Source organism: Zonotrichia leucophrys, chromosome 5, assembly GCF_028769735.1.
Source record: "Zonotrichia leucophrys gambelii isolate GWCS_2022_RI chromosome 5, RI_Zleu_2.0, whole genome shotgun sequence".
NCBI classification, from domain to species: domain Eukaryota; kingdom Metazoa; phylum Chordata; class Aves; order Passeriformes; family Passerellidae; genus Zonotrichia; species Zonotrichia leucophrys.
Genome location: NC_088175.1, coordinates 47844584 through 47872223, shown reverse-complemented (window position 1 = coordinate 47872223; position 27640 = coordinate 47844584). Strand labels below are relative to the sequence as shown.

At 45.5% G+C, this 27640-nt stretch overlaps 1 protein-coding gene and 1 long non-coding RNA gene across 6 annotated transcripts in view; both read left to right on the top strand.

Moving 5' to 3' along the window:
* The first annotated feature begins 373 nt into the window (after window positions 1-373).
* On the top strand, window positions 374-11893 carry LOC135448886 (uncharacterized). Of its 2 annotated transcripts, none has more exons than XR_010440599.1 (5): window positions 374-467; window positions 9158-9252; window positions 10820-10902; window positions 11263-11374; window positions 11868-11893. It is a non-coding gene; the product is annotated as an uncharacterized LOC135448886 (long non-coding RNA). The 2 variants fall into 2 exon arrangements; XR_010440600.1 differs by having other exon boundaries at window positions 9158-9324.
* Window positions 11894-12136: 243 nt separating this feature from the next.
* Window positions 12137-27640, top strand: part of BUB1B (BUB1 mitotic checkpoint serine/threonine kinase B) — a 34550-nt gene continuing 19046 nt past the window's right edge. The window contains exons 1-8 of one of the 4 annotated variants that reach the window (XM_064715217.1): window positions 12137-18079; window positions 20477-20659; window positions 21007-21066; window positions 21294-21438; window positions 22786-22982; window positions 23063-23232; window positions 23347-23540; window positions 26249-26343. In XM_064715217.1, the coding sequence (XP_064571287.1) occupies window positions 18075-18079; window positions 20477-20659; window positions 21007-21066; window positions 21294-21438; window positions 22786-22982; window positions 23063-23232; window positions 23347-23540; window positions 26249-26343 (1049 nt within the window). In that variant the 5' untranslated portion in view covers window positions 12137-18074. Of the gene's footprint in view, window positions 18080-19132; window positions 19228-19570; window positions 19590-20471; window positions 20660-21006; window positions 21067-21293; window positions 21439-22785; window positions 22983-23062; window positions 23233-23346; window positions 23541-26248; window positions 26344-27640 lie in introns of those variants that run through there. The other 3 variants (XM_064715218.1, XM_064715219.1, XM_064715220.1) reach the window with 3 other exon arrangements.

The following is a 27640-nucleotide window of genomic DNA, read 5'->3' as shown; positions in this document are numbered from 1 at the left end:
GGCAAACTATGTATTTTTCACCCAAAAGATGAGGGGTTTTTGTGACACCAAAGCAGAACTCATCTCCAGGTGCATGAAGTGAGTGCTTCAGAAAAAATGATGGGATGAATTTAAGACAGAGAAATAACGTGGAGAATCAGCAAGTGCCAGCGGTTAGCAGATTGAAAGGGCGAGAACACACACGAGCAGGAACAGGAGTATGCCTTTCAGATGAGACTAACTGCGACCGCATTAATTTTAAAATTTTTCTCCGCCGGCTGGCGCTGGTGAGATGAAAACTACATTTCCCATGATGCTCTGGGGCGACGCAGGATGGCGTCCCCAATCAGGCGGGGCGGGGCGAGGGGCGTGGCCAATGGGGAGGCGGGAGAGGCTTGAATATTAAGGCTGCGGCAGTACTTGGCTGGTTGGTTGGCGGAAGGTGTTGTGTCTGCTGTGGTGGTTCGCGCGGCCGGGGACTGTGTGCGGTACGTCCGGCTGGGTGGGAGGCGGGTCTGGAAAGGGTTGGCGGATCCTGCGGCGCTCTGGACTAAGGCGGCTGGCGGAGCTGTGGGATCCGTGCGGGGGTGAGGGCTGAGGTGCTGTGGGCTTAAAGGTATGTAGGGCTGAGGGGTCCATGGAGGACTGAGGTGGTCTCAGGGGCTGTGAGATACACGGGGCTGAGGTTTGTGGGATCCGTGAGAGTTGCGCGCCTGTGGGGTCGGAGATGGAGGCTGAGGGGCTGTGGAGTCTGTGAGAGGCCCTCGAGTTATCTCTCAGTGGTGTCTCTGAGGGGCTGTGAAGTTCGAGAAACTGATGGCTGCCGTGCCCTTGAGAGGCGCTCGGGGAGCCGTGAGTTGTGTAGGGCTTGAGAGGTTGTGGGGGGCTGAGGCATTCCTGTGGGGCTCAGGGGCTCCAGGTACTGAGGTGCGCGGCACTAGCGGCGGCGGGATCCGTGAGGGGCGCGGGGCTGAGGGCAGAGGGGCACGGGGAGATCGTGAGGGGCTGAGGTTTTGTGAGGTCTGTGGGGCTGTGGGTGTCTCTGGGGGTCCGTGAGGGGCTGTGGGGTATGTAGGGCGGAGGGGCTGTGTCTGTGTGGGATCCGTGAGGGGCTTTAGGGTATGAGGTACATGGCGCTCGCGGCTGTGGCGTACTGAGACGTGTTTTGGTGCCCGGCACGGCGCTGGGGCTGCCCGGCCAGCGCAGGGTGCCCGGTCCCGGCGTGCGGCGATGCGTCCCGGGGCGCCAACAGCCTCGGCTCCCGCCGGTGCCAGCGGGGAATCCCCGGTACGAGCCGAGGCTCGGCTGTGCCCCCGCCTGCTGCAGCCGCTCGTCGAACTGGTGAAGGACCAGGGGGTCCCGACTGAGCCTGGCTGAGGCTCCCCCGGGCCGGAGCGCAGCCGTGGGCAAGCCCTGGGAGGAGGATGGGGGGATCTCCGGGCATGGAAAAGAGCAATCACCGGGAGGGAGATGGCCTAATCTTAGTGGCTTTTGCTGCTAATATTGCCTGCTTGCGGTTCTTCACTGTCAAGATGGGCGCTTTTCTCATATATTTCCCGTAGGGGGGAATTAAACCCCCAAGTCCCTCTAAAAGTTGGGTATCTAAGTGGTGTGTTCTGGCTGCACAGAAATTTGGGGTGAATGGGCTTAGGAAAGCAGTCTCTGTCAGGTTTCAGGTCAGTACCCAGCTGTACAGGTGTCCATTTTAGACAAGATTAAAGGAGAGGTGGTCGTGTCCCAGGAGACAGCCACTCCCTCCTGACAAGGGAGAGTGTGCAGCTCCTCTGGCAGGGACAGGAGATGTCCAGCCTGCAGAAAGAAATCAGTTCAGGACCTTAGAAATCCAACAAGGTAAGGTGGCTGAAAATGAACGGGGAAAAGAGAGGAAGGTGTGTGGAAGTTGATGACTTCTAAACCTCGAAGCAGAGGTCCCCCTTGCCTGTGGTTTGTGTCTATTGCAAATACAGATTTAATGACAGAATTGTGTAATTGTTTGGATTAGAGGGAACCTTATAGATATCTGGTTTCACCTTGCACTAGCCCACATTGCTCCAAGCCCCATGCAACCTGGCCTTGGGTATTCCCAAGAACGGATCAGCCACAGCTTCTGTGTGGCAACCTGTGCCAGGGCCTCAGCATCCTCCCAGGGAAGAATTTCTTCCCAATATCTCACCCAAAGCCACCCTGCTTTGCCTTAAGGCCATTCCCCCTTTTGCTGTCACTGCATCCCTTGTGAATGGCTGCTCTCCTAAAGAGTCCCTGGCCATGTGTACTCTGTTCAAGTTTGCAGGCTGATATTGTTTGAATAAGGTTGAAAAACTCTGTGGAGTTTTAAACTGAAGAAAAGGAAATTCTTGCAAAGCAGAAGAATTGGCAGAGGTGGCCTGCTGAAATGTTTGGAGGGCAGAAAAGGAATGTAAGAGGTAAAATATGAGAGAAGGGGAGAAGGCAGGCATTAGTTAAAAGTGTAAGACAGAAATGTAAGAGTTGAATTCTTTTGGAAACCAGAAGCTGAAGGAGGAACTTGTTGGCTGCCTTGTGCAAAGAAGGGCTGTGCAGCATTCTGCAAGTCTTGTTTTGAAGTGCTTGTGAGGAAAAGAGAAGAGCACAGATCAAAAGAATTGCAGAGCAGTATCAATGGAATATTTATCCTGGCAATTGGATGACAGAGGAGCTTCCCATGGCTTCAAGTAGACATCAAAAGGAACAGCTGTGCTACAGGTGTTGAGGCTGTTGTAGGGGAGTGATGGAAGAGCTTGTGTGAAGGGAATCCATCCTGGGAGATCGGGGTTGTTTCACAGGTGCTTGGATAAGCCCAGTGTTGCCATGTTCTCTGGAGCTGAGAAAAGGAGAATAGGAAGGCACGAGGCTGGTGCCTGGATGCCCTAGGGTGACTTTATGATGCTTGTGTTATAAATAATAAATGATAAACCCAAATCAATCTATAAAAATTTTATTTTTCATGACCAGGATTCGGTCTCTGATAGCCACAATCAAAGGGTCAGCGTCGAGCCCGGGATTAGCACTTGCTGACCACAGATCTGAACTCTCTCTGTTTACCAATGCTGCCTCTGCTGGGCTACTTTTATACACGGGTTTTTCCTCCTGGGGCAGAGTTTCTTCAATTCTTGTCGCTTCTCATATCCATGTAGTTTCCTTTTCTCTGTGCTGGGCTGGACAAAGCAGTTTCTGGGAAGGGATGAATGCTGATTGTCGAGTTAAGGGAACCGGGTATTGGGATGCACACCTTTGACTGCTCTGTCTTGATCATGGATACTTATCAGGTGTTCATAGCTTGGGTGTGTCTGCACTGTCCTGGGAAAGGGCCCATCTCTGCACAGAGCCACGTAGTTTCATTTACTAATTAGGTTTTTTCTCTTTGCTACCATCTGTGACTTCACAATTGGTGAAGCAATCTCTTTCTCAGGCTGCGGCTCATGGTTTTAAATCTTTAAGAATTTTTTGTACAAGCACAACTTATTTTGTGTTTATTTTACACAGGCACGAATTATTCCACAATAAATATCACACTTGTGTCCCCTGTGGTTTGTTCTGTTGGTCATGTGCTGGAACACAAACTTTTCCAGACCGTTTTCCAGATGTTAGAGTGGTAATGTAAAAACAAAACTTTCCTTGCAAGCCTTCAGGTACACAGTATGGCAAAACCCAGCTCAGAATTCAATCCTTACAGTTGATAGGATTGGGCAACTGGAGTATCAGGGAAATGTTGTGCGATGAGAGAAGCAGTTGGTGAGGTAATCTCCTCCCTGGCTTCTGCCCTCCTCAACTGCCTTCATTATGCCAGCGATTGTGTGGTGCAAAATAAAATGTCCTTGGAGCAGTACCAGGCAAGAGATAACAAAATTTTAGGAATGTGTCAATAAGGGCCTGTTCCCTGTGGGAAAGAAAGGTGGGGAGGTACTGGAAGTTACACTGAGGCATTTAACAGTCTGCAGAACTCCAAATACATGAATACATACAAGCTAACGACTTCAGGCATTGAGATAATAAAAGTATTTTCATCTTTTCAATATGGACATTGTTGTAAGTGGAGCTTGGTAAGAAAAACTGGAAGGAGGGGGGGATGCAACCAGGCTAAAATTCTTGGAAACTCCAAGAACATTCTTTTCAGATGGAAAGCAGTTTGGTTACATGTGAGAAACTAAGCCCAGTCTTTAAGAGTTTGATAAATTATTTAGAAAGGATAAAACATAAAGCAAAAGATACAAGTGCCTGGTAAAGCCAGTACCCTCTCCCTTTCTTCAGCCCAGGGTTGTTTATAGCATTACAGGTGCATCACTTCCTCACTTTTTGTTGTACATCTGTTTTGGGCTCCTTGACCACACTTCTTACTTCAGGTTTCCATTCCTTTTGTGCAATTCAATGATTGCAGATTCAGCAGTCTGCAGGGTTCTTCTGAAGGTCTGGTGTTGGGACTTTAAGCTTGGTTCTTCTTTTGTGGTTTTCGTTTCTCTACTTATGCTATTTTAAATGTATGTTTTGCAGCAGCAAGCATGTCTTAAAATAGGTCTTTTGCAAGCCCACTTACATCTTGTGAAAGCCTTGCTTCTCTGTTTGCATTGCCCATTAGCTATTACTAATTTTCCCATGCTTAAAAACAGGTTAAAACTTAAAATAATTATTTGCAAGGAGTTGCAATTCTATAATTAAAACATATAAATAGCAGTGAGAGCCAACTACCACATAGCCATTTATAACATTAAATTAATGGAAAAGTTCAGTAAATCACTGGCTTAATATAGTTGAGAAGAGTGAGGAGGAATTAATATAAATTTCTTTTACCTACCTCTTTGTGCTGTTTAAAACATTCATTCTGGTCTCTGAATGCTTCCATATTTCTTTTAGTATCTGCCCTTAGAGTAGTCTCTGCTCCCCACTTAATGAAATTTCTTAGATTGAATTAAATAAAATATCCTGTTTCTGGCAGAAGAGGCAAGGATGTTTAATTCCACTCCATTGAAGGGGAGTGCAAGAATAACCTTTGGTGAATGCTCTGACATATTAAAACTTGCACAGGGAAGAAGGGATTTCTCTTACTGCTGGTTTCAAGATGCCTCAGGAAGCAGTTTGGGAAATGATGGAAAAGAGGAGTGAGTTTGTGAAGTATTCCCACCATGTAAATTTTCTTGGTCTGATGAAATAGGCAGATGAGAGTAGTGTGTTGCCAGACTAAATTCCACCTCTTCTCTTTACTGATGGACCTCTGTGGGGATCAGCTGAGCAGTAGAACAAAAAGCACTACACAGTCATCTTGCACCTGGTGGGCCCAAAGCCCTGGGAACAGCAAACAGAAATGTAAAAGAGAAACCAGAAAAGTATTGTGCTTTGTCTAAAGCAAATCATGCAAGTCTGTGGTTAAGCAATGTTACCAGGAAACATAAATATCGTGGTATCACTTTGGCAGTGGAAAATTCCATCTAAAGCTGTAAGAGTACATAAACTGAGCTGTAGAACAATAAATTGGCTTCTTGCTTGCACCAAGCAGAGCCCCTTTCCCAGTCATTGTCAGATCTCAGAAATGGCCAAGGAATTTTTGTGGTGCTGCAATGGCCTCTGATGAAACAAATGAGAAAAAACCAAACTCCAAGTCTGGAGGCTCTTGGTGGACAGGATAATGAATATTATAGAATTGGGACAATCTTGGCTGTAAAATAAGAACTGTGTGTGATAAATGGATATGATTTGTGCTAACTAAATTGTAATTCTCTCAATATTTTAGAAAATAATTGTTATAAAGTTATAAAGTAGGATTGAGATAAGCAAGATCCCAAGCAGAGTTGGCCTTGGCATGAGCAGAGTTCTTTGTTACATGTGAAAAACAGGATACAGGATGTAATACTGAGATAAGCAAGATCTCAAAACAGAGCGAAGTTGGGACGATTCCAGGTGAGGAATCCAAGTTGTGGTTTTATCTATGGAATAATAAGGCTTGTTTGGAACATAATGCTTACTTACATAACACACAGCTTAGTGTGCATGTGCAACCTGTGAGGTTTCCAGAGGACAGCGAGGAAGGCAGCAAGCCTGTCCCTGAAGAGCCAGGAGACCCCCTAGCAACAACTGGAGCATGTGCTGTCTATGCAGTATAGTGACATAGATTTCAAGAATTGAGAATAGAAGGAGATTTATGGAAAAATACTGATGAATATGTATTGGCATACAGTATGGAAGTGTAGTTTGGATTACTTTGTTTTGTGCATGGGTCAGGGTGAGAAGCCCTCCCCGTACCCTCGTTGGTTTTGCTTATGCTTTATACAAACCTTAATCATACTTAATTAATCACAGCCACATTTTTTATTTGCTTGGTTATATTTAATACACTTGATTGTGTGATATATGTTAGGGAATAATTTGTGCCTGTGTAAAATATTCATGAAATAAGTTGTGCTTGTACAAAAAATTCTTCAAGATTTAAAACCACAAGCAGCCCCCTGAGAGATTGCTTCACCAATTGTGAAATCACAGACTGCAGCCAGGAGGAAAAACCTAATTAGCAAATGATAAGACGTGGCTCTGTGTGGAGATGGGCCCTTTCCAGGACAGTGCAGAGACACCCAAGCTATGAACACCCAATAAGTGTCTATGATCCAGATAGAGTAGTCCAAGGTGTGCATCCCAATTCCAGGACAATCAGCATTCAGCACTGCCCAGAAACGGTTTTGTCCAGCCCAGCACAGAGAAAAGGAAACTACGTGAATATGTAAAGTGACGGGAGGTATAGGAGAAATTCTGCCTCTGCAAAAAAAACCCATATAGTTTTTGTATTAATTCTCTTAAGTACTGTGTTAAGTATAGTTTTAAGTTATAAAAATTGTTAAAATAGAAACTATGCTATGTAAGATACTTTGTTTAAAAGGAAGGACTCGCAGCGAGATAGCAGCCACAGGACACCTAAATCTTTCAGAGAAAAAGAATTTATTGCCCTCTTATCAGAAGAAACGAACTTCTTCCCGCCTCGAAGGCAGAGCCCAGCAGAGGCATGTTATAAATAAGAAACTTGACTAGGCCAATATTCAAGCAGCAATCAATTTATTAATTAATATGGTAAAGTATGAGCAATACAGCTCTGGGTACAGTTGGGGAATTTTTCCCTCCAACTGCACACTGATAGTTAAAGGTTACAGGTATTTATTTATAGGGGTACTCAAAAGCTTTCTCTGCAGTTTCTATTCCAATTTCTACTCATCAGCAGTTTCTAGTCCCAATTTTTATGTCACAATTCTATACACTATTGTGATTTAATTTTTCTCAGGATGTATCCCAGAAAAGGAGTATCTCCAGATGGAATCAGTTTCCAAAAGAAGAAAGACAAATCCCATCTGGTGGGGTCCAGCTCCCCAGATGTGGGTCCACCTTTTAACTGCAGAGACGATAAATCTCATAACAGTGATGTCCAGCTTCCCTTGGTCAGTACCATAAACCCTGAGGTGATGTTCATCCTTTCTCAAGCTGTTTTTCTCTGCTTTATTAAGGCGTGAGATAAGCAAATTTCCTCTATATATATTCCAAAGCTATAGTTTCAAGGACACAAGCAATATTCTAAAATTATACTTCAAAAGGTTATTATTGCAGAAGTCTTTAAGGATTAACTACAAGCAAAAAACAACATCCTTAAAGCTTTAATTCCAAAGCTCCTAAATCAACCAAGGTTAAATGCAAACAGCAGATACGTTCAAAGGCCTTCTTCCACACTTTACTTTGCTCAGATATTATTAGAGTTCGCAGATGTCCCACTGTCTGTCTCCACACATATCTCAATCACAAATGCACACATTGCCTGTGTGTGCCTGACACCAAACACAGCTTTGTGTTTCACAGACAGCGTTGGTGAGCAGAGCGGATCCCCAGCCCTCGAGTTCGCATCTGTGTTCCCAGGCTCGACGCTCCCCTTTGGTTGTGCCTATCGGAGACCGAATCCTGGTCATGAAATAAAATTTATTCTTGATTTGGCTTTATAATTAATTATGTAAAACAATTGTATTCATTTATATAAAATTGCAGTTCAATTAAAATTGCTGCTAAATTAAATTTTGCTTTTATTAATTAGGCATACAGAACTTCATTCATAACACTGTTAAGGGATTTTTGTGGTGCTGCAATGGCCTCTGATATGAAAACTGAGAAAAAACCAAACTCCAAGTCTGGAGGTTGTTGGTGGACAGGGAGTGAATATTGTCATAGAATTCAGACAATCTTGGCTGAGAACTGTGGCATTTGTGGAAAATAAGGAATACCCAGCCTGACCAGGATAATGCGTGTATATATTATCTCCCTCAATATATATGTGAAAAACACCAATCACTTGTTTTTAAAATTTTTAAAACTTTAATAGTAATAAAATGGTTAAAAAATAGTAACACTATTAGAGTAATAACAATTTGGAAAAATTGAATCAGGACAATATGAGACAATAGAGACAAAGAGTTACGGATGTCCGGGTACCTTTTTCTGGGCAGCACGAGCCCGAAAAAGGACACGTGTTAACAAAGGATTAACCCTTAAGAACAACAGCCTGTTGCATCTTAATACACTTCATACATGATGCATAAATTCCATTCAAACACAGGATTCTGTCTGGTCATTGTCAACTTCTTCCTCTGAATCCTAACAGCGCCTTTGAGGCGAGAAGAAGTTCATTTCATCTGATAAGAAGGCAATAAATTCTTTTTCTATGAAAGATTTAGGTGTCCTGTGGCTGCTCTCTCACTGTGAGCCCTTTCTTTTAAACAAAGTATCTTATGTAGCACAGTTTCTATTTTTACAATTTTTATAACTTGAAACTATCTTTAACACAGTACTTAAGAAAATTAATACAGCATAGCTTTCTAACGCAACACATATAATATTCATTTTAATATTTGTGAAAAACCAATCATAAAACACATGCATTTTTCACAAATATAAACATTTCCTCAGAATAAGAGGAGCTGGGGCTGGTGAGGACGTGCAGGAGGAGCCTTTTAGGTGCCAGTGTTCAGCTGGTGGGCTGTGACTGTGTCAGAAGGGAATTCATTTGGAAAAGTCTCCATCAAGTTTAATTTTCAATGTAAGAAAATGCCCAACTGAGCAGAAGATGAGGGAAGGGAGATGCAGAATGCAGAGGGATGTGGAGACTGAAATGATCCCTGTGTTGTTGATGTTGCCTTTCCTTCCACAGCGTCCTCGCAGGACTGGCAGCTCTGGCCTGGCAGTGCCCCCCCCAGTGCCCAGTTTCACCCCCTATGTGGACGAGCCAGCTGAGCCACAGATGATGTGAGTTGGAGTTTGGGATGGGGAATTGCATCTGGGATTCTCAAAGCTGCTTCCTGAAATGGGACTTGTTTTGTGAGTACTTAAGCCTCTCTTGCAGCTGGAAGAATTTAAAATCTGTCAGCCTGGAAGCAATTAGTGCTGCAGCTTGAAGACAGAGGCTTCAGCAGAGGTTGCATAAGGACACAGGGAGTGTTCAGTGCTGCTCATGATGTGGGGGCCTGTGTCATATCCATATATGCTAATGAGCTTAATAGCTTAGCTCAGTGTGTTGAGGCAGAAGCACAAGCTCTGTGTCTGAGGGTGCTGTTTGCTGTGAAAGAGCCCCAAATGGAGGCAGATTTGTGGCTGGTTTTTTCTGTCTTGGGAACTCTGTGCTCAGCACATCTGGAGTTTTATTCTGCAATAAGATGTCAGAGTTGCCATGCCAACAGCGTTGCTTAGGTGGTGGAGGAGTGAGTGTGGTGCTTGTACAGTGCTCCCTGAAATGCTGATAAATCCCAGGAGATGGGGTGGTTTAGTCAGAGCAGAGGCAAACCCATTCTTTTGCAAGGTTGCTCTACCTTTCTGTGGCTAATGATGGCCAGGGAACAGACAGGCTCCCTGTGAGGGAGGAGTGGCAGAGACTGTTTGGTATTACAGGCAGTTCCCAGAGGCTGGGATTGCATGGAGCCAAGGAATGCTGAGGAGGGGTGAGCAGCAGGGATTGCCTGTGGACTGCAGAGTGGCTCTGCCCGTGGCTGTGCCAGGGTTAGCTGACAAATGTGTAAAATCTGCATTCCTGTTAAGCTGTAAGACTGTTTCTTTCTCCTGGAAGTCAGTGATGCCACATCAGAGGGTAAATCTCTTGGCATGCCCATTTCTGTGGGATGGAGATTTGTTCCTTACCAAGGCAGTGGCTTTTCATAGCAGGGAGAGGGACAGAGTGGGTAGAACTGAGCAGCAGGCTAAGTTATCTCTAAGGGACTTAGGCAGAGACTTGGCATCTAGGTTTAAATTATGTAGTTGAAATCTTATAATGTCACAGAAATCTTTCCTGAAAAATCCTTCTTTAGGATTTTTCCCCTTTCTGAGAAGCTGTGGCCTCAGCAACAAAATGTAAGCAATGGTTATCTGCTGCTGTGGAATGCCACAGGTGCACCTGTGATTGGTCTTGGGTGAATGTTTGGATTTGCTGGCGACTCACGGCAGAGCTGTTCTTGCTTTCTGCCTGGACACAGAACTTTGTGGGGGATTCCTTTTCTATTCTTAGCTTAGTAAGCTTCTGAGAGCTTTTCTCTCTATTCCTATTAGCATAGTAATAATGTAATATATATCATAAAATAATAAATCAAGCCTTCTGAACGTGAGGTCAAGATTGTCGCCTCTCTCTTCACCCTGAAAGACCCTTGCAAGCCCTGGAACATTATAAGTACTTTTTTTTCTGTCTTTGAATCCATTTCCTCATGGTACAGGGGACACCTGCTAGGGACAGTAGTTTTAAGACTGGGTATTAAGTATTTTAGGTAATGTTGGAGATGCTGTTTTGGAAGAACTGTGGATATGATAGTCTCTTGTTTTTTCTTTAAAGATGTAGGTTGGCTTCCCCCACTGGCTGCTGTTCCATTTTTCTCTATATTTATGAATCTCTTCTTTGACAAATCAGAATACAAGGTAGGATTATTAAGAGCTGAATTTCAGAGGGAAAGCAAATGGAAGCATCAAACCCTTGCTGTAGTAGCTGCAATAACTGTTAGCTGCATGGATGGGGAGGGGGGTGTGTTTTGTGGTAATTTTTATTTGATTAGTTGGAGTCCCTGATGAGGAAATAGTCTTCTGTTCTTCAACCTAGAACTATTTAAGCTGCCCTATGAACTAGCTATATTCTGGAGAGCTGTATCTGTGGCTTAGTGCTAGTTCTGTAGTAGAAATTGGTTGATTGGAAGGATCAATAGACTTAAACTCTTGAGTGGAAATTGTTGGAGACGGGCAGCTGCTCTAATAAATATGTAACTGAGTGTAACTTCCTCTTAGTTGTTCAGCAGATGGTGCCCATGAGAAAAGTGCCCGTCAGCCTCTCTCTGTTCGTGATGCTGTGGATTCTCTGAGTGCCAAGGAAAGCACGGCAGCAGGAGCAGGAGCCTGTGTAAGGAAACCCTTGGGGCCATGGCAGATTTCCTGGCCAGGAGACACCAAGGCAGCCTGTGCTGCTGCCAGGCTGGCTCAGCTTGGCTGGACTGGCATCAGGTGTGAGCAGCAAGGATTCCAAACTGCTGCCTGGCATGGCAGTAATTGAAGGGGGTGATGGTGAGCTGGTACAGGAAATATCCTGTTGTGGCTGTGGCTGCCGTGTCCCAGGAAGTGTTCCAGGCCCGGTTGGATGGGGCTTGGAGCAGGCTGCACTTGTGGAAGGTGTCCCTTGCCATGGGGAGGGGTGGAAGTCGATGGTCTTTAAGGTCCTTTCTGACCTGGGCCATTCTGGGATTCTGTGCTAAGTAGAATTCCTGAAGGCTGAAAGTCCTGTTCATGTTGGAAGGTGGTGGAGTGGAAGAAAGGGAAGAGAAATGTTCAGCTTTTAAATAAAGAAAGATTTGTCGTACAATCTGGAGGCTTTCAGTGTGTTTTCTGTTTGTTTGCAGGATGAGCTGAATGGAATTGAACGCTTGAGTGAGGATGCAATTGTGACGGGCTCCTACAAGAACAAGAGCCTTTGTGCCAACCCAGAGGACACGTGTGACTTTACCAGGGCTGCCCACCTGGCCTCAACGCCCTTTCACGGGGTGGGAGCTCAGAGACTCCCAGCTCCTGCTTTCTCTCAGGGTGAGCTGAAGGAAGATAGTCCAGAATCCAACACTGCACCTCTGACTCAGAAAACACTGGTGGGTGCAGGGGCACACAGTGGAGCGTAGAGAGCTGTAAGCGGCGTGGTGAGCTGCAAAGGTCAAGACCTAAAATTAAGAAGGTGATCCACTGGGGACAATGGGATCTCAAGTGTCAACCAAAGAAAAAGATAAAGTGTCAGCAGAAGAAAAAGCTATAGTGAATGTATGGAGCTTTATGTTGGACCGCCGAGGGATAAAATGTGATAAAAAGGATCTGCATACTTTATTGCAGTGGTGTAGGAACCATGGGGTAGATGCCACCATAGAAACTGCATTTCTTGTTAAAATCTGGGAACGGGCTGGTGAATTGATTTTTGAATCAGCCTCTCGAGGTGATGACACTGCTAAAAATATTATGCCCACCTCGAGGCGGTTGCTGGGCGCTTTGAAACTGCTGCAACTTGAGCAAAATGCAAAACCAGCAGCTGAGGCACCACAGACTCCACCTGCCAAGACACCCGGTGATGGTGGAGCTCAGGAGGGAGCGCTTGGGGGAGTAGGTGCCACATCAAGTTCACGAGTGGAAAGGGCGGGTGAAAAAGCAGAAGGGAAGCAGCTGTCATCTGCGCCTGCCATCCCTGCAACTCCGCCTGCGCCCTGTGCTCCTGCACCTCCACGTCCTGCACCCCCAGTTAGCACCAAGCCATTCTCTGCTTCTCTGCCTACAGATGAGCGGAGTGATGATAAACTTCTGCCGACAGCCCCTCCAGTGCTTGATGGGTCCAATCGCAAGCTTGGCATGGCAATAGGAGCCGGGAGCCGTGCGGCACTTGGTGCTGACAGTTCCAGCAGGGAAGTGCCAGCACCCAGAGCGGCAGGATGCCACACCTCATCGTGTCCACAGCCAAAGCCTGAGAAGCCCAAGGAATCCCCTCTATTAGTAGATTCGTGGAATCCTAACAGGGGAGGCCCAAGTTGTCGCCTCCCTGCTCTCCCTCAGAAGGATGATTTTGCCACGCAACCAGTGTCAGCTACTATCTCAGGATATGACCGGGTTACGTTTTGGCAATATCATAAATTAGAGGCCATTGCTAATGGGGATCTTGAACTTGCTGAACAACTTTCTTATCCGTATCCCCGGCTGTTCTTGAGTGGCCAAGAGCTTGTGAGTGGGACGACTGGGGCTGCTATCTCAGCATACAATCCAGTTAGCTTTTGGCAACGTATGAAATTCATGGCACTTGATAGTAGAGATTATGAAGTTGCTGAACAAATTTCTGTACCTTGGTTCCCACACTCCTTGGATAACCAAGAAGGGCAAAACAATGGGACTGCATCCTTTATAAAAGTCGCCTTTAAAATTCTCACCCAGTTACGCCAACTAGCTACCCAGCATGGCCTGGGGTCTGCGGTTGTAACAAGGATGTTACGACTTCTAGCTGAATGGGAAATGACACCCTTTGATGTCAAGCAAATAGCGGGGTTGGTCTGTGCCCCGAAGGAATACGTGATGTTTGAGTTCATCTGGAAGGAAAAAGTGGAAAGGCAAGGGCTGCATAGTTTAGCGGTGCCGCAGCAAGATCCGTGCTTTGGGGCAGGGGTCTCTCAGCTTCTGGCATGGTCTCCTGTAAATAACCCTCAGTTGCAAGCACGCCTAAATCCCTTGATATTGGCCAAGGCAAGAGATTTAGGAATGCAGGCCCTGATGGAAGTTGGAAAAATGGCATTGGTGACACCAACTCAGAGTTGCGTAAAAATTAAGCAGGGCCCCAAAGAGCCTTACATGCAATTTATAGAACGATTAAAAGATGCAATAGAAAAGCAAATAGCAAATGATGAAGCAAAATATCTGTTGATACAGGCATTGGCACGAAGCAATGCAAATGAAGACTGCAAGAAAGCAATAGACCTATTACCAGAAATAAATCCATCCTTAGATGAAATGATTGATGCATGTGCTGATGTTGGAACTGTATCTTTTGAAATGGCTAGGTTAGCTGATAACTTGGCAGCTGCTCTAAGGTTGTATACATGCTATGGATGCGGGCAACTAGGCCACAGAAAAGCAAATTGTCCCCGTAGGTACAACTCATGGGGGACACACCAGAAATGGAGAGCTGTGCCTGTAGTGGGAAACTGCTACCGATGTGGAAAACCCGGTCATTTTGCCAAGCAATGCAGGTCTAAATTCCACGCAAACGGACAGCCTCTTAGTGGACAGGGAAACTGGAACAGGAGTCCTAAAGGGAGATGCTTGCAGGCATGAGCACCTTCCCGTCCTCCAGTGCAGGCCTATGCACAGGGACAAGAAGAGGATCTGCTGATGTGGATATGTCTGTTGATGGCATTATAACTTACAGACTTGTTGCAGGTATATAAAATCCCCCTCGAGGCCCATGGGCCTACTGGGGAGGGATTAAGTACATTATTATTAGGATGATCAAGAGCAACGTTACAGGTTTTTTTTGTCCACCCTGGAGTTACAGATACAGACTATACTGGACAAATATGTGCTATGGTATCAAGAGCTACTCCTCCTGTATCCATTCCAGCTAAAAGTTGTATTGTTCAACTTGTACTTTTTAAGTCTTGTGTTCCTGAAACAGACTCAAAGCTGTGAGGAAACTGAAGCTTTGGCTTTGCTGGGGAACCTGAAGTATACTGGACTCAGGTCATGTCTGATCGAAGATCAAACGTGGTTTGTGCTCATACAATGCCTCAGGCAAATCCATCCCACATCAAGGTCAGTGGGATGATAGATACTGGAGCAGATGTTATGATCATATCTGCTTACACATGGTCTCAGTCATGGCCCACCATAGCTGTAGGATCTGTTGCTGGCCTTGGAGGTACCACACAAAGTTACTGGAGTGGTAAGCCTGAGTTAGTTGAAAATCCAGAACAGACAGGCACAATCCATCCCTATGTTACTGCTGTGCCACTCACCTGTGGGGAAGGGATGTCTTGTCAGCATAGGGGGTGTGGCTGGGAACAGATCTTTCACAGGGGCCACTGTGCTGAGGGGCATAAAGGATCCTACACTAGCCTTACAGTGACTCACTGATTGACCTGTGTGGGTTCATAGGTGGCACCTTGAAAAGAAAAACTGAACACTCTTTAATTGTTGGTTAAAGAACAATTAAATCAAGGTCATATTGAGCCATCAGCAAGTCCATGGAACACCCCTGTGTTTGTGATTAAAAAGAAATCAGGTAAATGGAAGTTGTTTCATGACTTAAGAAAAATGAATACAGTTACGGAAAGTGTGGGTGCTTTACAGCCTGGAGTGCCATGCCCTGCTACGATATCTGCTACCTGGGACATGTTGATTGTTGATTTAAAACTGTTTCTTTGCCATTCCTTTATGTCTTGATGATATCCCAAATTTGTATTTACAGTGCTCTCTGTCAGTCTTGCAGCAAAGAAGGCCTTTTACAGATTCAGCCAAAACTGATGCAAGCACTGCAAGAGTTGCAGTTGCACATTGCACCTGGAGAGGTGCAACAACAACCCCCATGGAAATAGGTAGCAGTTAAAATGTTACATCAGACAATACAACCACAAACAATTAAATTTTCAACCAAGATCCAAACTTTAAATAATGCACAAAACCTTTTAGGTATCATCATCAGCTGGATATGACCCTATTTAAGGTTAACTACCCCACATTTATCACCCTTGTTTAATATTCTTAAAAGTGACCCTGAGTCAACTTCCCTAGTGTTCTGGTTTAGCATAGCTTATTTTTTAGTTAAAACCTGTTTTGCCCTCCTCCTAATCCTTATCTCACAACAGAAAGTGAGTAAATAATTCTAGTGGGTGCACTGGCATTTGGCCAGTGCTAGACCCATTTCAGTAATTGGTGCATTGGCCAGAAAACTCGGATTGGCAAATGAAAATTGATGTTTCTGCCTGGTTACTGAAACCACTGCATCTTTTGGTGGAGAATACACACAATTGGTGAAAGCTGTGAGATAATTAGGAGAAATAAAGGGCAAAGCAAGTATTAAGCAATAAGTTTAAATAGAATGATAGTGGAAAATTTATATTGTAATTATAGTGAAATGTCTAGGGGTGGAGGTTATTGTAAGCAGTTTTTTCCTTCTGTTTAGTTTAGTATTTTTTATTGTTCTAAGTAGAAGTTGCATGTTGAATATAATTTTGATGATTTTAAAATGTGTATTCACAGAGACTAGGGGTGGTGAATGTTGTGGTTTAACATAGCTTGGTTTTTAGGTAAAGAGAAAATCCATCAGTTATGGAAGTGATTCTCTGTGAGGACTGCTAAAAGCTTCCTCTGGGCCCATCAGAACCAATCCTCTGGCTAGTTTTGAATATTGACACCTTATTAAACCACTTAAGGAAGCTGAACACGTCCCTGTGTAATCACATTTGAAAACAAACAAAACCCAGGAAAAGCTGTCTTGCTTCCAGCTTTTGAACAGGTAACTGGGCACTGGTCAGGCCCACACTTCACCACATGGCCCACATGGCCTGGTAGGGCTGGGCTGGGCCTGGCTCTGCTGCAGTGCTGGCCACCCCGATAAATTGATAATGGCCCTGCCTGTACCTCAGAGACAACTCATCAATTCTTGCAGTTATGGGGCATGTCACATCTCACTGGCATTTCTCATTCCCCTACAGGCCCAGCCATTGCTGAGCTTGCCCATGGCGCTTTGAAGTGCATTCTTGAGAAACAAAAAGGGCCAATGTCTGGTGAAACCCCACAAAGTAGGGTGGCCAAAGCTCTGTGCACACTGCATTGCTTTATGATATCGCCAAGCTCCCAAAACCTTCATTGCAGTCCTCTTGTGCCGTCCAGTTGCCCAAGCCTGAGGTATGGGACCTCATTACCAGCAAGTGGGAAGGTCCTTGGGGCCTTGTGCTTGAGGCTCTGCTCTGGATCACAGCCAGCAGCACCTCCCTGAGGGCCCCTCAGCTGTGGAACAGAAACAGTGTTTGGGTATCAGTTGCTGTCTGCAGCTGATCAGATTGAATGGAATCAGATTGATTTTGTCTATGGCACAGCCAGAACAACCTTTTCCCTCCTGCTTAGTGGGGGTACCCTTGAATGGCACATAAACTATACAAGTAACACAAAATGTTGTCAAAGTGCGATGCTCTTCCCAGAACATTTGTAATACTAAAACCCCCTTAGGGAGCTATGGGATGTTTTATGATAATGATTTACCTGTTGCTCCATGTGAACCCCAAGAGTCAGACATTTTAGGGACATTATCAGCAGAAGGGTGTGTGTTTTTTAATTACACACCAGAACATGATATGTTGGACAGAAGTGGGACAGGAAAGCAAAATGTTACTCCCAGTAGTTTCTGGATTAAAGAGTAAACGAAACTTCCTTAATTTAGAGTGCTATGGCTGTAGATGTAGATAGCATGTGGCATGCTGTTGATTTTCTTTTGTTAGCTCATGGACACAGTTCTGAAGAGTTTGATGGCATGTGTTATATGGAGGATTTTCTGGGAGAGATCACTGGCTGGAAGAGTTTGGTTTATCAGGCTAGGTGAAGAGCCTCATTCAAACTGGGCTTATAATTTTTTGTATTAGCATAATTATTTTGTACATTGTGCCATGTTTGTTATCCTGTTTACAAAGGGCTCTGAGAGGATGATAAAGACCACCTTGGTAGTTGAAATACAAAAAGGAGGAACTATGATGGCTAACAGCTGACCTGGCGGCCTCACAGACACAAGTAACCTTGACTTGATCAGCCTGTACCTGTGAGAAAAGGAAGACTTTAAGGAAGAAAACAATGAAAAGCTGAAGGACTTAACTGCAAGGAATGGATGCTGGCCAATCTTTTGCCAGCACGTTTGGAGGCAGCTATTGGCCAGTGATGTGGGTGGCAACAAGTGACCAGCCAATTGGGATTGAATGTGCTGCTTTTGAAAACCATATAAATATGAGCTGTGAACAATAAAGATCACTATTCCTGCTTGAACCTTGGCATGTGTCCATCTCTGCTGTGATACAAATGGATATGGGAAGTGTTCAGTGCTGCTCATGATGTGGGAGCCTATATCATATTTATATCTAGTAATTAGCTTAATAGCTTAGCTCATTGTGCTTACACAAAACCACAAGCTACCTGTCTTGGGGTGCTGTTTGTTCTGAAGCAGCCCCAAATGGAGGCAGACTTGTGGCTGGTTTGTTTCTGTTTTGGGAGCTCTGTGCTCAGCATATCTGGAGTTTGATTCTGAAATAAGCTGTTGGAGTTGCTATCCCAATAATGATGCTTAGGATGTGACGTGAGATGAAAAAGGACTCTGCAGAAACAATGTGAATCAGGAAAAAGCCCTTTATTGTGCTTCTAAATGTTCTTTATATTTACTTCTTATCATGCTCTACACAGTCACGCATTGGTAAATTGGTAGCTCTGCTTTGTCCACGCATCTCTTGATTGGGAGCTCTACTTTGTCCACCAGGCAGGCATGCATTTTTTATTAATCTATTTGTGAGATGCTGGTAAGTGTCATTTTACTCGGGTGGACAGCCCTGTGTTTGTCAGTAACTTTGCTGCTGCTTCTTCTTGCAACATCAGTTTTCTGTCCGCAAAGATGACCTTGTTCTTTAGTTCCAGAAGGTTAGGCTGGATCATTAAACACATGTCCCTTTTCCTGTAAACATGATCCCACAGTGGAGGAGTGAGAGTCCTCCTTATACAGTGCTCCCTGAAATGCTGATAAATCCCAGGAGATGGGGTGGTTTAGTTAGAGCAGAGGAAAACACATTCTTTTGCAAGGTTGCTCTACCTCCGGTTGCATGAGGTGAGCGCCTCAGAAAAAATGACAGGATGAATTTAAGACCGAGAAATAATGTGGAGAATCAGTGAGTGCCAGTGGTTACCAGAGGGAAAGGGCGGGAACATACGGGAGAAGGAACAGGAGTATGTCTTTCTACTCAGATTAACTGCGAGCGCAGTGTTTATAAAAAATTTTAGTATTTCCCGCAGGTGGCGCTGGTGCGGCAGGAACTACATTTCCCGTGATGCCCCGGGGCGACGCAGAACGCCGCCAATCGGGTGGGGTGGGGTGGGGCGCGGCCAATGGGGAAGTGGGAGAGGTTTGAATTCTGAGGCGGCGCTGCCGTTACAGCTTCAGCGCTGCTGGGGTCCTGTGTCGGTCCGGGCGGCCCGCGCCGCTGAGAGCTGTGTGCGGTACGTGCGGCTGCGAGGGGTTCGCGATACTGGGCCGGCCTGCGGTGCTGTGGGGTCCGTGAGGGGTGAGGCCGTGTGGCGTGAGACGTGCGCGGCAGTTGAGGGTTGTGGTGTCCCTTAAGGGACCGCGGCGGCCTCAGGGGCTGGGAAGTGCGCGAGACTAAGAATTGTTTGGTCCGTGAGGGCCGCGCGCCTGCGGGGCTGGCGTCGGCTCTGAACTTGTGGAGTCTGTGAGGGTCTGTGGGGCGTGACGGGCCCTCGAGGATCTGGGGGAGCTGTGGAGTCCGTGAGGAGCTGCAAGGTGCTCGGGGCTCATGGCTGTGGGGTCTGTAAGGGAATGAGGCGGCCTTCGGTGCGGTGAGGTGCGTGGAGCTGTGGGGTCCTTGAGAGGCGCTCGGCGATCCATGAGGGGCTGTGGGATCCCTGTGGGGTTGAGGAGCCGTGAGGTGTGAATAGGGCTTGAGGAACTGTGGGGAGCTGTGGCATTCCCGTGGGGCTCAGGGGCTCTAAGTACTGAGGTGCGCGGCACTGACGGCTGCGGGTCGTGAGGGGCACGGGGCTGAGGGGCACTGGGAGATCCGTGAGGGGCTGTGGCCTGTGAGGTCTGTGGGGCTGTGGGTGTCTCTGGGGGTCCGTGAGGGGCTGTGTCTGTGTGGGATCTGTGAGGGCCTTTAGGGTATGAGGTACATGGCGCTCGCGGCTGTGGCGCTGTGAGACATTTTCCTGCCCGGCCAGCGCAGGGTGCCCGGTCCCGGCGTGCGGCGATGCGTCCCGGGGCACCAACAGCCTCGGCTCCCGCCGGTGCCAGCGGGGAATCCCCGGTAGAGCCAAGGCTCGGCTGTGCCCCCGCCTGCTGCAGCCGCTCGTCGAACTGGTGAAGGACCAGGGGGTCCCGACTGAGCCTGGCTGAGGCTCCCCCGGGCCGGAGCGCAGCCGTGGGCAAGCCCTGGGAGGAGGATGGGGGGATCTCCGGGCATGGAAAAGAGCAATCACCGGGAGGGAGATGGCCTAATCTTAGTGGCTTTTGCTGCTAATATTGCCTGCTTGCGGTTCTTCGCTGTCAAGATGTATTTCCTGTAGGAGGGAATTAAACCCCCAAGTCCCTCTAAAAGCCCCCTAAAAGTTGGGTATCTAAGTGGTGTGTTCTGGCTGTGCAGAAATTTGGGGTGAATGGGCTTAGGAAAGCAGTCTCTGTCAGGTTTCAGGTCAGTACCCAGCTGTACAGGTGTGCATTTATTTTTAAGTGCAGGATTAAAGGAGAAGCGTTCAGGGTTGGAGGAGAGGTGGTCATGTCCCAGGAGGACAGCCACGAGTGGGAGCTGAGCAAGGAGAATGTGCAGCCCCTCCGGCAGGGACGGGTGATGTCCAGCTTGCAAGAGGCACTGTCTCAGCAGGACTCTTCCAGCCACACTGCTCTGCAGCTTAAAAAACAGTAAGTGATTGTTAGAACACCTCCTTTTCCCTTATCTTCCTCCCTCCTCATTCTATGTATATCTTCTTTAACTGTACTGATCTCACAGGCATTAAAAAATGCATGAAAGAAGTTTAGTAATTAATATCTGTCCTACTAACTCGCTCTAGGATTTTAGAACTACTCAGTGCAGGTGTTGTGTAGTACAGACTTCAACTTTTTCATTTTGCAATGGAGCATTTGAACAACAAACACCAGAGAGATTTGGCTGTGCTTTTTAATTAATAATTAACTCTTAATTTGTAATATACAAGATCAACTTAGAGTGATACAAATGTATTTATTGGATGAATAATATTATGTTTTAGGGAGTTTGAAGCAGAAATACGATTTTACTCTGGAGATGATCCTCTGGATGTGTGGGAACGGTAAGTTTTTCTTTTTTTCAGAAAAAAGAGTTAAATGCTCACATATCCTTGCAGAAGCAAGGAAAACACATTCTAATTTAATAAGAAACTCATTGAAAGCTAAGTTTTATGATTGTTTTTAGTTATTATATTGTGTTTCAATGTTATGCCTATTTTTTTCTTAATCTCTTTATATTTTAGAGATGCTTATTAAGAACTGACTTGCTCTGAACACATTCTGTCTCTAGGTACATCAAGTGGATAGAGCAGGCCTTCCCTGGGGGTGGCAAGGATGGCAACCTGACTGCACTTCTGGAAAGGGCAGTGCAAGCCCTGCACGGGCAGCAGCGATACTACAGAGATCCTCGCTATCTGAATCTCTGGCTCAAGTTTGTGAGTGCTTTGGGAACATCTCTCGGCTGCTGCTTTTCCTTGGGACCTTTTCCTGTTCTCTGCACACAGCTAAGTTGATTCTGGTGACAGGAGTCAAACAGTGTTGTACAGTGTGAAAAACGCCAATGAGTTGGTTTTAAAATTTTAAAAGTCTAATAGTAATAAAATGGTTATAAAAATAATAACACAATTAGAGTAATAACAATTTGGACAAATTGAATTAGGACAATATGAGACAATAAAAACAAAGAGTTATGGACATCTGGGTACCTTTTTCTGGGCAGTATAAGCCCGAAAAAGGACACCTGTTAACAGAGGATTAACCCTTAAGAACAATAGCCTGTTCCATATTCATACACCTCATACATGATGCATAAATTCCATTCAAACACAGGATTCTGTCTGGTCAGTGTCAATTTCTTCCTTCTAATCCCAACAGCACCTCCAAAGCGGGAAGAAGTTCGTTTCTTCTGATAAGAGGGCAATAAATCCCCTTTCTCTGAAAGATTTAGGTGTCCTGTGGCTGCCATCTCGCTGCAAGCCCTTTCTGTTAAACAAAGCATCTTACATAGCATAGTTTCTATTTTTATAACCGAAAACTATATTTAACACAGTACTTAAGAAAATTAATACAGCATTACTTTCTAACACAACACATATAATATTAATTTTAATATTTGCAAAAAGCCAATCATAAAATACATGCATTTTCACAACAATGAGTGCAATATTGGATGTATTTTTCTGCAAATGTTACTCTTGAATTCTGCTTCTCATTTCCAGACTGTTTTTTAGGGTTGTTCACTTTGGACAGCTACAAACTCTAGAAGTTTTTGTTTTGAGAAAACTGCCTTGAATAGAGTTCAAATATTTATTTAAGGAGAGAGAGAAGCGATTTAAAGATACAACATCTAAAATATATCTGTCCTACCAGATAGTTGAGCTTCTAGCTGTATTCTATCCGCATCTTTTTAAACTCCAAAGCATGCTAAGTGTTCTGGTCCTGTCCTGTAATTTTTGTTGTCCGTTGCTTTACAAAGCAGTTTTTCCCCATCTTTAGTTTGCTGAGGTAATCTACCAGTTCTAAAAGTGGCAAGGAATATGCTGTACTTCATCTGAAGCGAAAATATCTGTTCATTCTCAGCAATACTAATACGGTGCAATTCAATCATTGAATTACCTCACATTCAAATAAGAAATGATCAAATTCTGTGTATTGGCCTTGGAGCTGTTCCTGTCAGAGTTGTATTGAAATCATGGGGGTCTTGCTGGAGGCATTGAAATGCAGATTTTGCCTGTGAGCCCCTGCAGTGCCGTGTGATCACCGACATGCTTGGGTCATTGCAGGGCGACTGCTGCAACGAGCCCTTGGATCTGTACAGTTACCTGTGGAGCCAGGAGATCGGCACCGCGCTGGCCGCGCTCTACATCACCTGGGCAGAGGCACTCGAGGCCAGGGGCAGCTTCAGGAAAGCTGATCTGATATTCCAGCAAGGACTCCAGCGCAAGGCTGAGCCTTTGGACAAACTCCAGGCTCATCACAAGTAAGGGAAGAGCTTAGGTGCTCACCTGGCTTCCCGGGATGGGGAAGGCTATGCTGACTTCTCCAATGGTTTTTTTCTAGGCAGTTTCAGGCCCGTGTTTCTCGGCAGACATTACTGGCACTTGAGGATACTCCTGATGGAGACAATATGGGATTGCTGGAAGTTGCAGAGCCTCAGAGAATTTCTTTGGCAGAACTCAAATGCAGAGGGAGGAGAGTCCCCATCAGTCGTGTCGGAGATGCAATTAAAGGTACATTAAAGAGCTAAAAAACCTATTCTTGGAGGAGCTCAATCTCTTTATAGTGAGATTTGCAATTGAATGTGGCAGTTGAAGGTTAATTGACATAAATCTTCTTGTTTATAGTCATGAAGCCAAACAGAAGCTCCCAGCCTCAGGGCTCTCGACAGCTTCCAAGAGCACGAAGTTGTTCTGTATTTGAGGACAATTCTGTGTCTGGACCTGAGATGCCCACACTTGCAGCAGAGTCTTGCCCAATACCTCCACTTCACAGGGGCAAGGAGAATGAACGCAGCGCAGGACCGTGGAACTCTGGCAGGGTAAGGAGGCTCAAAATGGACAGGGAAAAGAGAGGAAGGTGTGTGGAAGTTCATGACTTCTGATTGCTGAAACAGAGGTTTCTCTTTCTTCCTTGCCTGTGGTTTGTGTCTGTTGCAAATACAGATGTAATAATAAAATTGTGAAATTGTTTGGATTAGAGGGAACCTTATAGATATCCGATTTCACCTTGCATTAGCCCAGGTGGCTCCAAGCCCCATGCAACCTGGCCTTGGGCATTCCCAAGAACGGATCAGCCACAGCTTCTGTGTGGCAACCTGTGCCAGGGCCTCAGCATCCTCCCAGGGAAGAATTTCTTCCCAATATCTCACCCAAAGCCACCCTGCTTTGCCTTAAGGCCATTCCCCCTTTTGCTGTCACTGCATCCCTTGTGAATGGCTGCTCTCCTAAAGAGTCCCTGGCCATGTGTACTCTGTTCAAGTTTAGCAGGCTGATACTGCTTGAATAAGGTTGAAAAACTCTCTGTGGAGTTTTAAACTGAAGAAAAGGAAATTCTTGCAAAGCAGAAGAATTGGCAGAGGTGGCCTGCTGAAATGTTTGGAGGGCAGAAAAGGAATGTAAGAGGTAAAATATGAGAGAAGGGGAGAAGGCAGGCATTAGTTAAAAGTGTAAGACAGAAATGTAAGAGTTGAATTCTTTTGGAAACTAGAAGCTGAAGGAGGAACTTGTTGGCTGCCTTGTGCAAAGAAGGGCTGTGCAGCATTCTGCAAGTCTTGTTTTGAAGTGCTTGTGAGGAAAAGAGAAGAGCACAGATCAAAAGAATTGCAGAGCAGTATCAATGGAATATTTATCCTGGCAATTGGATGACAGAGGAGCTTCCCATGGCTTCAAGTAGACATCAAAAGGAGCAGCTGTGCTACAGGTGTTGAGGCTGTTGGAGGGGAGTGATGGAAGAGCTTGTGTGAAGGGAATCCATCCTGGGAGATCGGGGTTGTTTCACAGGTGCTTGGATAAGCCCAGTGTTGCCATGTTCTCTGGAGCTGAGAGAAGGAGAATAGAAAGGCACGAGGCTGGTGCCTGGATGCCCTAGGGTGACTTTATGATGCTTGTGTCCCCAGTGGTCTGTTCTGTTGGTCACGTGCTGGAACACAAACTTTTCCAGTCCATGTTAGAATGACAATGTAAAAACAAAGCTTTCCTTGCAAACCTTCAGGTACACAGTATGGCAAAACCCAGTGCCCAGAATTTGGTCCTTACAGTTGAAAGGATTGGGCAACTGGAATATCAGGGCAATGTTGTCCAATGGGAGGAGCAGTTGGCTCCTCTCCTCTGAGATACATATACACACAATATCCTCTCCTCAGGATAATGTGTGTATGTCTATCTCCTCCCTGGCTTCTGCCCTCCTCCCCTACTCTTATTATGCCAGCAATTGTGTGGTGCAAAATAAAATTGGAGCAGTACCAGGCAAGAGATAACATTTTAGGAATGTGTCAATAAGGGCCTGTTCCCTGTGGGAAAGAAAGGTGGGGAGGTACTGGAAGTTACACTGAGGCATTTAACAGTCTGCAGAACTCCAAATGCATGAATACATACAAGCTAACAACTTCAGGCATTGAGATAATAAAAGTATTTTCATCTTTTCAATATGGACGTTGTTGTAAGTGGAGCTTGGTAAGAAAAACTTGAATAAGGGAGGGATGCAACCAGGCTAAAATTCTTGGAAACTCCAAGGACTTTCTTTTCAGATGGAAAGCAGTTTGGTTACATGAATGGAAAAGTTAACTAAATCATAGATTTAATATAACTGAGAAGAGTGAGGAAGAATTATTAATATAAAATTTATTTTGCCAGTCTCTTTGTGCTGTTTAACACATTCATTCTGGTCTCTGAATGCTTCCATATTTCTTTTAGTGTCTGCCCTTAGAGTAGTCTTTGCTCCCCTCTTAATGAAATTTCTTAGATTTAATTAAATAAAATATCCTGTTTCTGGCAGAAGAGGCAAGGATGTTAATTCCACTCCATTGAAGGGGAGTGCAAGAATAAGCTTGGGTGAATGCTCTGACACATTAAAACTTGCACAGGGAAGAAGGGATTTCTCTTACTGCTGGTTTCAAGATGCCTCAGGAAGCAGTTTGGGAAATGATGGAAAAGAGGAGTGAGTTTGTGAAGTATTCCCACCATGTAAATTTTCTTGGCCTGATGAAATAGGCAGATGAGAGTAGTGTGTTGCCAGACTAAATTCCACCTCTTCTCTTTACTGATGGACCTCAGAAACTGTTCAGGGATTTTTGTGGTGCTGCAATGGCCTCTGATGGGAAAACTGAGAAAAAACCAAACTCCAAGTCTGGAGGTTGTTGGTGGACAGGGAGTGAATATTGTCATAGAATTGGCACAATCTTGGCTGGAAAATGACAACTGTGGCATTTGTGGAAAATAAGGAATACCCAGCCTGACCAGGATAATGTGTGTATATATATCCCTCAATATATATAAACATTTCCTCAGAATAAGAGGAGCTGGGGCTGGTGAGGACGTGCAGGAGGAGCCTTTTAGGTGCCAGTGTTCAGCTGGTGGGCTGTGACTGTGTCAGAAGGGAATTCATTTGGAAAAGTCTCCATCAAGTTTAATTTTCAATGTAAGAAAATGCCCAACTGAGCAGAAGATGAGGGAAGGGAGATGCAGAATGCAGAGGGATGTGGAGACTGAAATGATCCCTGTGTTGTTGATGTTGCCTTTCCTTCCACAGCGTCCTCGCAGGACTGGCAGCTCTGGCCTGGCAGTGCCCCCCCCAGTGCCCAGTTTCACCCCCTATGTGGACGAGCCAGCTGAGCCACAGATGATGTGAGTTGGAGTTTGGGATGGGGAATTGCATCTGGGATTCTCAAAGCTGCTTCCTGAAATGGGACTTGTTTTGTGAGTACTTAAGCCTCTCTTGCAGCTGGAAGAATTTAAAATCTGTCAGCCTGGAAGCAATTAGTGCTGCAGCTTGAAGACAGAGGCTTCAGCAGAGGTTGCATAAGGACACGGGGAGTGTTCAGTGCTGCTCATGATGTGGGGGCCTGTGTCATATCCATATATGCTAATGAGCTTAATAGCTTAGCTCAGTGTGTTGAGGCAGAAGCACAAGCTCTGTGTCTGAGGGTGCTGTTTGCTGTGAAAGAGCCCCAAATGGAGGCAGATTTGTGGCTGTTTTTTTCTGTCTTGGGAACTCTGTGCTCAGCACATCTGGAGTTTTATTCTGCAATAAGCTGTCAGAGTTGCCATGCCAACAGTGTTGCTTAGGTTGTGGAGGAGTGAGTGTGGTGCTTGTACAGTGCTCCCTGAAATGCTGATAAATCCCAGGAGATGGGGTGGTTTAGTCAGAGCAGAGGCAAACACATTCTTTTGCAAGGTTGCTCTACCTTTCTGTGGCTAATGATGGCCAGGGAACAGACAGGCTCCCTGTGAGGGAGGAGTGGCAGAGACTGTTTGGTATTACAGGCAGTTCCCAGAGGCTGGGATTGCATGGAACCAGGGAATGCTGAGGAGGGGTGAGCAGCAGGGATTGCCTGTGGACTGCAGAGTGGCTCTGCCCGTGGCTGTGCCAGGGTTAGCTGACAAATGTGTAAAATCTGCATTCCTGTTAAGCTGTAAGACTGTTTCTTTCTCCTGGAAGTCAGTGATGCCACATCAGAGGGTAAATCTCTTGGCATGCCCATTTCTGTGGGATGGAGATTTGTTCCTTACCAAGGCAGTGGCTTTTCATAGCAGGGAGAGGGACAGAGTGGGTAGAACTGAGCAGCAGGCTAAGTTATCTCTAAGGGACTTAGGCAGAGACTTGGCATCTAGGTTTAAATTATGTAGTTGAAATCTTAAAATTAGATTTTGGGGGTTTTTTTCTGTCTTTGAATCCACTTCCTTATGATACTGTTATTACCTGCAAATGTGGAAGGGTTATGCTGTAGCTGTTTAAATGTGATGCAAATCATGCCATCAGCTGTCATGCAGGGTTCTTGGCAGAAGGACCCTGTTGGGATCTTTGTATTGATCCCCACACTCCTCCAATAAAGCTTTATAACCCCGAATATTTGGAGCGCTTTTTTGCCGTATGATCACTCCCAGATTTGAATTTATCCAGCTGTAGTCATCTGGATTGCTG